The 12,538-nt window shown below is 42.9% G+C and overlaps 1 protein-coding gene across 2 annotated transcripts in view; it reads left to right on the top strand.

The window, feature by feature from the left end:
* CLINT1 (clathrin interactor 1) overlaps positions 1-12,538 on the top strand; it is a 146,751-nt gene that overhangs the window by 128,433 nt on the left and 5,780 nt on the right. The window contains exons 9-10 of one of the 2 annotated variants that reach the window (XM_073621176.1): positions 7,334-7,414; positions 11,158-11,444. In XM_073621176.1, the coding sequence (XP_073477277.1) occupies positions 7,334-7,414; positions 11,158-11,444 (368 nt within the window). The remainder of the gene's footprint in view (positions 1-7,333; positions 7,415-11,157; positions 11,445-12,538) is intronic. The other variant, XM_073621177.1, reaches the window with a different exon arrangement.

The raw sequence follows: 12,538 nt of genomic DNA, 5'->3' as shown, positions 1-12,538 counted from the left end.
AGGGCTCCTTCACACGGACGTGTCCGTGTACGGAGCCCGCTCTGCTCAGCGGGGGATCGCTCCGTCGATCCCCGCTAAGCAGGCAGATGACAGGGCTGTGCAGCGACGGACCTGTCAGAGCGCCGCTCTTCCCTATGGGGGATTGGATGACGACGGACCATAGAGTCCGCCGTCACCCGATCCGAAAACGGATGGAAAAGTAGGTTTTTCCTCCGTCACACTTTTTCGGATCCGAGCGGGTCAGATGTCAGCGGACATGTCACCGCTGACATCCGACGCTCCATAGACCTCCATGGAGTGTCCGTTCAGGTCTGCCTAAGAAACTGACAAGCGGACCTGAACGGATCGGCCGTGTGAAAGAGGCCTAAGGGTTTTGCACAGAGTGGCCCCGATCTGCCTCTTCTTGAGTCCCTCAGTGGTGCCTCCTCTTCTCGAATGCCTCCGCAGAGAGCCGCATTCCATGGGGGCATTGTGCGGACACGCTTCCGAGTCAACTTACACGGAAGGTAGGACTCGGCCCCGCCCCCCACTCCAGTGTCACTGGATTTGACGGTGCTCCTGCTGCTGTCAGTCTATCCAATGAGGACCCGAGACAGCGGCTGAAAGTAAAAGGGGGGCTCTGGGGGGCTGCTGCACTACAGAAGGTTTTTCACCTTAAGGCATAAAATGCCTTAAGGTGAAAAACCTTGAGGGTTGTACATCCCCTTTAACTAGTATTTCTTGTGCTAGAATTGTTCTCACTCTGACGGTTGCAGCGATATGTCACACATGTGGTGTGACTGCGATTTACATGCGCATGCACACCCTGGGCTTGCGTTTACATTTGCGCAGGTGTGTGGGGCTACGGGGGTTTTCTGCATTTTTTTTTTTTTTTTATTTTAATTTTTTTTTTTTTTTTAAGCACCGCTTTGCATTTTTTTTATTGATCATCCTTCAACTCTTCACATATGAAACATGCAGCATTACATTACTCTTGCTTTGACGCCTACAAATGTTTCCAAAAGGTAGTTTACTCCTTGGCAAGCAGTACAGAAACAGTGACATTAACTTTGATTAAAAAAAAAAAAAACTGTGCCAGTGCGAACAATTATACCCAGAGACTACATCTGGTCATCATGTTTTCTATAAAGGAATACTGATACCTGTCTCAGAGTATTGTATGTGGACAGCTATCCACATGTTCCTTCTGAAAAGATGCTCTAACATGTACTAAGTGAAGTACTACTGCAAAATATCAGTATCCTCAAAAGTTTAATATATGTGATGATGCTGTACCCTCGCCAGCAGATGTGTTCGCAGGTGCCGGTAAGCATGGGACAGCCCAGGAACCACAGGAGGAGGGGGGGGGGGTGGAGACACTGCGCGACCGACTGTGTAATAGTGGTCAGCGGCTAAGGAGTTGCTGCATCACTCTCACTTTGAAGCCGGTCGCCAGCTGAACAAAACCCACACAAGCTAAATGCATAAGAAAATTATATGTAGCAACACCACTAGAGTGATTATAAAGTGACTGTACTTTTAAATTTAACAGTCCAGCAAATGTCCCAATGAAGAAAACGTCGACTAGAATTCTCCACTGATGATGCTTCTCAGTGCAGCAAACGAAGCATGATCATGCCACAGTGTAGACCCTTCACCACTTTGCACTCACCAGAAGATTAAAAATCATTAGCCTAGCAAAACACTCCAGCCTCAAGGGACATCCACAGATCTACTCTTCAGAGTAGATGTTATGCAGCCAGGTGGAGCCCTGTTTGAGACATACTTTGTGTTTTTTAAAAGTTTACATACTTTATTGTACAAGATACATTGGTATGACTATTTTGGTAGTCAGGCTTCCACAAAGTGCCCACTGACAGTATTTTCTGGGCTGAGGTGTTTAATCTGTTTTCCCCTGCCTAGGTCTCAACCTCAATACAGGGTAAATGATTGCCAAACTGTATCAAAACCCCTTTACCCGTTTCTGGGGTTTATGGGTGTTTCTCTTTTCTCTCCACTTTTGATCCACTGCAGATTTGGCACTTGCCTACTGTGCTCAGCCATCCTCCTTAGCCTATAGCATGACAGCCTGGGCAGGAAATTTCTTAATATCCTTACCACCAAGATATTCCCTAAGTTAGCGCATTCCAGCCTTTCTTTACATTTGGACAAAATATGTTTTTCCTGCTTGGTATCCTTTGGGAAAACAGCTCTGTCAAGTAAGGCAGCCCATACTTTTTTGTCATTCAAACATTTGATGTGGCTGGGGGAATCCTCCTGCTGTGCTATGCTATACAATGATCAGTGCTGCCAGCTATAGCCAGCGGCACTGACTGATCAGGAAAAACCCGACAGGTTGGTTGTATAGAAGTCGACCGGTAGATTGACTTCCTTATAACCAGGGAGCCTATGCATGGATCAAAATTCATCTAGTCCCTGCTGAACTGCCTGAATTTTGATCCATGTATGACCGGTGAAACAAAAATAAAACCTCACCCTGAGTTTTTTTTACTCATACCTCATTCTCTATATACACCTTGACCTAGCCATACTTCTGATGTTTAATTTAGAACCCTGTATATCCTGGTAGACCTTACACACCTTTTTCCTCTTCCTCAACACCTTGCATTCCTTGTGCAACCTTCTACTGCACAGGACTCTTCCTAGTCACCAAATGAGACTCCTACAGGCCTTGGGCCTTGTGGTCACCCTGTGCCATCCGTGTAAATTAAGGGATTCCCTTCTGGGGACCCTCCTAAGATACCCTTTTTTTTGGCCCTTGAAACCACCATCATTTACTTGCCGGCCTGGCTGACTTAACATATTTAGGGGTTGGGGTCTGGTATGACATCTGTGGGTACGCCATGTTTCCATAGGAACTTGCTCCTCTTTTCTCATTTCTTATTGAAATTTCCCCCTTGGGGCCCCTCTTCCCACTCCCGTGGTCATATTTTGTCTTTTTTTTTTTTTTTTTTCCTTCTACTGCCTGGGAAGTAATCCATCCTTCCTTTCCTAGCCCATGCCCCATTAAAATTGGGTTCTGGGACCTATACGGCACAAAGAGTTGTGAAGTCCTCCTTTGAGCGGAGCCACCGCCTAAATTATGTTTCTCGTTTCTCCCAAAAAGTTAGTTGCCTAGTTGTTCAGGCTCTGCTTTTTCTCTTACAGTGAAGTGTTTCTGCTGTAAGGCTACTTTCACACTGAGGAGCTTTACAGGCGCTATAGCGCTAAAAATAAAGCGCCTCTCCTGTCACTCCAGTGTGAAAGCCAGAGGGCTTTCACACTGGAGTGGTGCGCTGGCAGGACGCTAAAAAAATTCCTGAAACCAGCATATTTGAGGTGCTTTAGGAGCGGTGTTTACACCGCTCTTAAGCGCCCCTGCCCATTGAAATCAATGGGCAGCGCCGGCAAAGCTTTGCTGCAGTGGCAATTTGAGGGCGCTTTAACCCTTTTTCGGCTGCTAGCGGGTGTTAAAATCATCCCACTAGCTGCCGAAAAGCGCCTCTAAAAATAGCAGCACTTTACCACTGATGTCCCAGCTCCTCAGTGTGAAAGTACCCTTAACAGTTTGTTTTGAGGCCGGTTGGCTTTCTTGTTTTCTTCCTGTGGGCCTGTTGCAGCTGTTTAGCTCTCTTGTTACTTTTTCCCTTGATCATTGTTTTGGGATGTCCCATAGACTCTGAATTGATTCCTGCGCAAAAAAGATGAGGAATTTTGACATACCTGTAAATTCTGTATCTTCGAGTACAGTACAGGACACGGGTACCTCTCCTATCTTTGTGTTCTCTCTGTTGCTTGCAAAATTGGAGCCTTATGGAGTGGGCGGGGGGTTATATGGGGGACACGAGGGGCAGACCCAGCAAAGCTTTTGTCAGTGTGCATTTACCTGAAGATAGTGGCATATAACCCATGTTTTGTGAATCGATTCCTGTTTTTTGTATTGTACTCCAAGATATGGAAGTTTACAGATATGTCAAAATTCTTTTTTTTTTTTTTTCCTGGCTAGTCCCAGAGGGAAATGGGATGCCTGAGCAGTCAGAGGGAATCTCTCACAGATTGTGAGTTGAGGCTTACATGTTAAGCTAAAGTTTCACAGCGTGAGCAAGGTTTGTTACTGGGAATCCAGGGAACCTGGGTGGAGGAAAATTGTGAATACCTGTCATGTAGTTATTCCATATGCATTAGAAGATTACCTTTTTTTACCTATTCTTCCAGGGGATGACCACTTTTACTCCTTTTTGGAAGATGCAAGAGGTTTTTTTTTATTGCTGGTAAAGAGCCCAGAAGCCTATAGAGCAAGGCCACCCAGATACCCGTTTTGACATATCAGTAGATCGAGTAAACAGCAGTGTGGGAATCTTTATTCTTGTTGTATCAACTGTAAGGGTTGCCGCCTAATTATTGTAAGCTTGACAGAATGTGAGATCCATGTTTTTCAATGTCCTGTGACAATTTTTAGTTTATATGGTGACAAAGCATACCTTTTATGAATGAGGTGTATAAGATTCCTTATTTTTCATGATTTCTGTTCCAGAATCCATACAGCTTATTTGTTCACATTTCTGTCCTTTGTACCTTGGTACTTGGCCCCTACTGATCTCCCAAGCAGAACCATTTTATGTTCTGTCCAATTGGCAGTGCCAGATGGTTAGAATTTCTTACAGAGTTGTGGCAGCCCGGGCATTTCGCCAGGCGTCAAAAGCGGTCTTTGGGGATACTTGAGTGCTAGGCAGATGTTATGGCACCACCTGCCTAGCCAGCTGTGCTGAGAGGACGGTCACAGCAAGTGCGGACCTGAGCAACTGAGCTCCACTTATTGTGTTTTATACCGGGGTGGGGAGGGGGGGTGATGGCTGTTTTGTGTCAGCACTGCTGTCCCTCCATTACTGTATTTATCTTATCAAATACTTGTGGTATACACTAAAGTCATATTTAAATTGATATATGGATATTGGATGTGTTGTCTAGTAAGGGTTTATCTAGAAAAGTCCTATTTATTGGAAGAGAAAAATATTTCCTGCTTAACTTTTGTCTTTATTGTCCCTTTTTCTCCCTAAAAGGGTACTAATTCCTTGAATGTGGTTGAATTTCAAAGTTTCAAACTGTTTTAACAATGTCTAAAGTGGTATGCAGCAGTCTAGAGTATATTACATACAGCATTGTGTACAGGGTGAAGTGGTATGCATATGAGATGAAGATCTAGACTAGAGCATGCAAGGAAAAAAGCAGCTTTTGATGTATACCATTCCAGAATATGGGCTGCTTACTCAGGGGTAGGACTATGTAATGAGACAATGTAAGGGACTTTACCTTTCACACATGTCCTTGGTTTTAGCTTTAATACATCAGTGAGATGAGATGCATTGTATTATTTTTTATTAATCTAAGACCCCTTTTACACGACAAGCCGCTTGGATCCGTCTGTCTGTTTTTTAGGCGTATCCGAGCGGGCCATCCACTGACTCCTATGGACAGGTGGACGTCAGCTGAGATGTGTTCACTGACATTTGTCTGCCATCCGATCCGCTAAAAATCAGGCGTATAGCGATACATTCAGCCATCAGTCTGGCGGATCTGATGAGATCTGATAAAAACGGACATGCTGTCCGTTTTCCGTCTGATCTCCCCATAGGAATCAGCAGGGCTCTGACTCTGACAGGCCTCTCCCCGCTCAGTGAGCAGAGATGGATCTGTCATCTGCCGGCTCAGCAGAGGTCAACAGAGCGATCTCCTGCTGAGCTGGCAGACACCGCTAAATGGATCTGCCCCGTGTGGAAGGGGCCTTATACAGGATTTATATAGTGTCAACAGTTTGCATTTTGTTTTACAAACTAAAGGGTGACCATACAGCTACTATACATATCAAGACAGGGGGGCTAGGCAGTAGGCAGGCCCTGCTTCTGAGAGTTTACAGGCTAAAGTGCATGGATAAGTGATACAAATGGTAGTGACTGTTAGAGGATGAGTTTATGGAGAAATTTAAAGTTCAGTTCAGAGACTGAGGAGGGTTTGAGCCTCTGTTAGGTTTTTACTGATGTCTGTATCCCAGCAGGAACACAGCAATAAAAAACTGATTCTAACCATTCCCTGCTCAATCCAAAAGAAAATTAAAGGTTTCGATTGAGGTTAGACTCATTCATTGGCTTTTCCTGCCTTAACCACTTCAGCTCCAGAAGGTTTTACCCCCTTCATGACTAGGCCATTTTTTTTTGCTATTTAGCACTGCGCTACTTTAAGCGGTAATTGCGCGGTCATGCAATACTGTACCCAAACTAAATTTATATCAATTTTTTCACAGAAAAAGAACTTTCCTTTGGTGGTATTTGATCACCACTGGGTTTTTAGATTCTATAACCAAAAATGAGCTAAAATTTTGGAAAGAAACAAAACAATATTTTGAACTTTCTGCTAACGTATCCAGTAAAAAAAAAAATCAAATCTCTTCATAAATTTAGGTCAAAAGGTATTCTGCAGCATGCCTTTGGTAAAGGCCGGGAAGGGGTTCACCTATTGGCGATAAAAAGGTTAACTGTGTGCCTAACAATGTGAAATGTGCGCTACTTTTTAGTAAATATCTGTTTGTTCCTTCTCCCTGCTTTGCAGAAAGAAGGAACAAACAGATCGTTCCTTCTGTACAGTGCCCTGTATTTGTCAACACAGGGCTCTGGGCTGTGATTCAACACATCATCAGCAGGTCCCGGTCATGAATCATTGGCCAGGACCTGCTAACAAAATCCCACTATCTCTAATCACAGCGGGAGGTTGACAGTGTCCTGTCCCCGGAGAAGGCCAGCAAGGTACAGGTATGTTGCTGTGCCTGTATTTGCGGCCAGGCAATCCTTAAAGTGGAACTATAGACACAACTTTTTTTTTCCATTTTGGATAGAGTAAAGGATGGTTATAACCCCTGTCCGTTTTTTTCACCATGTGTCCCATTAGGGAGGTTTCCCTTCACTTCCTGTCCTGTAGCCAAACAGGAAGTGGGAGGAAATCCCTGCAAATTAGGGGAATTCCTTGGTGACCTCCAGGTCACCAGAACTAGTGTCCCCATTGGAAGATTTCCCCACTATTACTTTTCTGGGGACAACCCAAAATTTGGGATTTTCTTTTACTTTTACTTTCATTGATAATGGTAAACAGGACAAATAGAGTGAATGAATCTCCCTAACAGGGACACAGGCAGCAATAAAACCTGACAAGCCTTCTAATCCCTCTGCATTTTTTCCAAAACTAAAAAAAAGTTTTGCCTTTTAGTTATACTTTAAGTGGTTAAAGGGGTTTCCTAGTCCATTTGAATGTTCCTATATCTGCAGCTACAGCTGTGAGCTTTAGACTTAAATTTTCTCTCTTATAGGTTCATCTTCAGATCCATTTGGTGAATTTGCTGATTTTAATTCACACACTACTCAGTCTTCCGTCTTCCCTGCTACACAAGGTAAATATAAGGCAATCAGTCTGTTCTCATCATAGAACATATAGATAGCTCTGGCACACAGGCCCCACTTCTGCATCCTACAATGCAATGTACACAGCAAAGTGACCAATAGAGAGACACCATTACTACATTTTGGAGCATAGACACTTGGAGAAGCATTTCATAATAAAAGGAATATGCTTGCACATAGGCCCAGTATGCCTGCTAAAATCCAGTTCATACACAAGTTAATTTCCAGCTTTTTATCATAAAAATGATTAAGGCAACCAACCACCAACAGTTTATATATTTCTATCTATAAAGCAGATATGGGAATGGGCTGCTTTGATGCATGCGATCAGGTCTTCAATACAAAGCTCATTAAATTGCTAGAAAGTAGCCCTGTATATGATCAGAATGTGGGCATTTGTCAGCTGGATCACCTTTTAACTGGTTTGCTTTATGGAAAGTTGTCAAAGGACCTATAGGGTTGCCAGCTTGCCATTGCTGAGTGTCTGGCTTGCTATTTTGAGTCACTGACCTGTAACAGGCATGTGGATCAGGATTTTCATCCTCACTGGCTGCATGCTTCTTCCAGGTCATTAGAGTTGGAAGGTACTGACTAGGGGGTCATCATTGTCAGCCACCTCTTTTTCTCTTGTGCCTGGTTTGCATTAAAGAGGAACGTAACCGTATCTGAGCACCACAAACTGAAAACGCAATGTAATTATTTTTAAAATTAAAAGCACTCTCGCCCACCCATGGTTCCTTGCATTGTTTTGTTGATAAATCACTTTGAAAAACACCCCCATAATGATTCATTTAGAAGCAGTTACTTTCTTGAATTCATCTGATCTTAGCTCAGGCATGCGGACAGGAAGGTGTGCTTAGAATGTCTTTCCTTACCACCTCCAGATGAAAGCGGGGGGGGGATGGCTACGAAGACTTCTGGGATGTATAACATTATTAAACCAGGAAGCAACTACAGAAATGTGTTAAAAAAAAAAAGTTAAAACATTTAACTATAATATACTGTAACTTCCTATCTATTTACTAAGGCTAGCAGCATAAGGATTAAAAATAGGCGATGTTGATTGGGAATGTTTAGTTACGCTTTAAGATGGGCATTTGCGTGCCCTTGTATTGATATATTCATTTCTTGTCAAACCCTGTTATTTATGGATACATCCCTGAAGTCAGAAACGTTTTAACAAGCTTTAACCTCCCTGGCAGTTTTCCCGAGTGTGGCTCGGGGTTAAAATTCAGGACCATTAGCAGTAACCCCGAGCCACGCTCGGGATTACATCGCAGGATCCTGGTGCCTCCTTACTTACCTTGTCCCCGGGATCCTGTGATGTCCCCCGCAGTGTCCGTGGGCTCCGTCCTCCTCCGAAGCCTCTCTGTGCCAGGCTCCGTTCCCTGCGAGCGGCGCGACGCACGGGGGCGGAGCCTGGCGGCAAATTCAAAAAAAGTGTAAAATCATAACACATACAGTACTGTAATCTTACAGATTACAGTACTGTATGAAATGATTTCACATCCCCTTTGTCCCCAGTGCTTTGGCCCATGCCCTGCATGCAGTTTTATATTATATATACTGTTCTTTCTGCCTGGAAACTGGAGATTGTCCATAGCAACCAAAAAGTGTCCCTTTACGTCAAAAATGGCTTTAGACCAGCTAGAAAACAGCGATCGTAAATTAGAACACTTGCAGAATTGAGCGATAGTGAATCGTGTGGAAATTAATTTTATTACTATTTATTTATTTATTAATTATTTTTTTTAACTTTTTTTTTTTTTTTTTATTATATTATAATTTATGTTTTTGTGTTTCAAACTTTATCATACCCGGGATATCTACTAGACTCTTGTTTGGACAGATTTAAGTGTGTTAGTGTTAAGAATTACAGACCTACAATATAAAACGCCAAATTTCCATGCAAAATAATTGTACCGCTTTCAGCACCTAAAATCCGAAATAATCATACCGCCAGGGAGGTTAAGCAGACCTTTTGGAGCTCTTAAACACTTATCAGTGCAAATCTCTGCGTGCTGAACATACCTTCTAAAGGAGTAGTGTGACCCATTTTCAGCAGGCTGAAGCCCTCTATCAGCTGACGTCAGAGCTGGTCCAGGCTGGGGAAAAATCACAGCCATGTGGTCGCAAGCCTCTGAAAGCCTGAACTAGTTCATTAGGAGCTGGATGCTGTTTATTTTTATTTATTTTAGGACCGTAATTCTTGCATTGGGTAGATACTTGCTAGCTTGCTTTTTACTGGTTTGTGAGTTGTACTATTAAAGAGGAGGTCCAGCCAAAAAAAGAAAAATTTAAAAGTCAGCAGCTACAAATACTGCAGCTGCTGACTTTTAATGTTAGGGCACTTACCTGTTCAGGGAGCCCGCGATTTCGGCACCCCAGCCGATCTTCGCATCGACTCCCGGGTGCTGCCGCCACCATTCCTGGTAAGGGAACCAGGCAGTGAAGCCTTTCGACTTCACTGCTGGTCCCCTTCTGCGCATGCGCGAAGCGTGCTGCGCTTTCCAATTTGCCAGGCAGCGGGGGAAGGAGTAGGGGAGCCGAACTTATGGAAGATCGGGCTGCGGTCCATCTCCTGAAAGTGGGTTGGGGGACTGCCATAAACGGGTCCCCGTTCCCCCCCCCCCGTGTGACACCGGAGAGGAGGAGGAAGCATATAAGTGGAAGTTCCACTTTTGGGTGGAACTACACTTTAACTTGAATATATTGGAAAATATATGTTATTCTTTGTTTCTTACTGTGACCTCAAGTACAAGACAATAGTGAATATTCGCTTTCGTCACACGACTGGATGAACTCAGGGTGCAGTGTCCTGTGCCCCCAGTCCACCCTTTTTTTGAAGCCAATTATCTGGCTCTGATCACGTGCTTCTAAAAAAAAAAAAAAAAAAAATCCCCCATTGACCCCATTGAAATCCAAGCGTTCAGCGCCCTGCATGTGGATTAGCGGCCTGGTGCATGGATCAGGGGGGCCACCGCTGCTATATTGTATTGTAAATGTGTGTCTTTTTTTTTTTCTTCATTTTTGATGCTTGATTGTAAAAGCTTTTATATTTTTGGTTCTGAGGTTCCTAATAATGTAAGTTTTTTTTTTTTTTTTTTTTTTTTTTTTTTTTTTTTTTTTTTTTTTTTTTTTTGTTTGTACGCCTTATCAAATCTTTAAATAATGTGAAATCCATAACCTAAAATATAAAAAAAATTTTAATATAAAACATTTTAAATTATTTGAGAACAAAAGTGTTTCTGTAGCCAAACAATTTTAAGTTTTTGATGGAGTGCCAAAAAGTTAGAACCTCTGTTTGTTTTTACTGCTCAGTAAAAGACTGACATACCCCCTCACTTCCTGTCCCTGTCACCAGGCAGGAATTAAGTGGAAAGCTCCCTTACTACCTACCTATACTGGTGACAGGAAGTGAAGTGGAATCTATCCAGTTAGGCCCCAGACAGCAGTAAAAGCCTTACAAACTTACCTCTAGAAAAGATTTGGTTGAAGTTGAACTATCAAAGTAAAAGAGATTGTTATGTGGATCCCAATGCGTTTTCTGTGTCGATATCGACAAAAAAGTTAAATAGCTACGTTCCCACTTATGATGCTAAGGGAATCTTGACAGGATACACTAAAAAAAAAAAGTCAAGCAGAGTTTCTACTATTTTAGAATATCTTCAGACATCCCTATTTGAATTTTCAGACCTTATTATTGCTGTTTTTGTTTTTTTGTTTTTTGTAGCGGCTCCTGCAGCAACTGGTAATGGAGATTTTGGAGACTGGGCAGCCTTCAGCCAACAGGCACCTACCCCCACCATGCCTTCAACAGAGTTGTTTGGGGGAACGCAACATAGTACAGAGTTATTTGCTGGCTCCGCAACTCAGACCGCCCATGCTCCTTCCAATGCCCCAGACCTCTTTGACCTCATGGGAGCCTCACATGCCACTATGAGCACATCCCAGAGCATGAACCTATCAATGATGAACTCCAGCACAGTGGGCATTACGCTTCCCATGTCAAGATCGCAAGTAAGTCCTATCTGTATTCTAGTGGAAAAACCTGGTAATGGTTCGAATTTTGTTAGAACCCAGTTTTACTTTATCAGTTTATAGCCAGACAAAGTGGGCCAGACTGGCCCAGGGCAGCTGATGGGTGCACACTAATTACTGGCAAGAAAAATTATATTGTAGCTCCTTAATTTGTCATGCAAATATGGTAGGAGCAGTATACAAGAGGACACAACAAACTCTATAGTGCTCAGTTTTTCAAGTTCACAAATAAGACCCATTTTAACCATTTGACCTCTGGAAAGTTTTACCCCCCTCATGACCAGGGCATTTTTCTTGCTATTCTGCACTGCGCTACTTTAACTGACAATTGCTTGGTCATGCATCACTGTATGCAAATGGGTAGCAAATAGAGCTTTCTCTTGGTGGTATTTGATCACCACTGTTTTTTATTTATTTTATATGTAAACAAAAACATTTTGGAAAAAACTATATTTTCTACTTTGTTATAAAGCATATCCACCTAAAACAATCAAATTTGTTCATAAATTGAGGCCAAAATGTATTTTGCTACATGTCATTGGGATTTTTTTTTTTTTTACCAAAAAGTGTATACTAATTGGTTTGTGCGAAAGTTATAGTGTCTACAAACTATGGTTTGTATATATACTGGAATTTATGAAGCTACACTGTAATAGTGGTGATCAACGACTTATTGTGGGACTGTGATAGGGTGACGGACAATCTGACACTGGCTATAAAGGGTCACTGACATCTCTAGTGACACTAATACAGCTATCAGTGATAATACTGGACACTGGCTGGGAAGGGGTTAACCTCTACGGGCAATCAAGTGATTAATCATCTGCCTAACAACGTGTAATGTGTGCTGATTTTACTTTCTGATCTAGCTGTTTTTTCTCCCTGCTTTTTAGGAAGAAGAAACAGCCAGATTCCTGTCCCCTTGTACCCAGAACTGTGTGTGTAATTGGACACAACCGATCAGGTTTCAGGCAGAATCATTGGCTGGAATCTGCTGCTAAACCTCTGCTGTGTCCAATCACAGCACAGGTGCGCCCCAAGCCCAGAATGCGGCCAGTCACATGCATGTACAT

The sequence above is a fragment of the Aquarana catesbeiana genome, linkage group LG03, assembly GCF_042186555.1.
Source record: "Aquarana catesbeiana isolate 2022-GZ linkage group LG03, ASM4218655v1, whole genome shotgun sequence".
NCBI classification, from domain to species: Eukaryota; Metazoa; Chordata; class Amphibia; order Anura; family Ranidae; genus Aquarana; species Aquarana catesbeiana.
The sequence above is the reverse complement of the archived record's forward strand: the minus strand, read 5'-3'. Positions and strand labels throughout refer to the sequence as shown.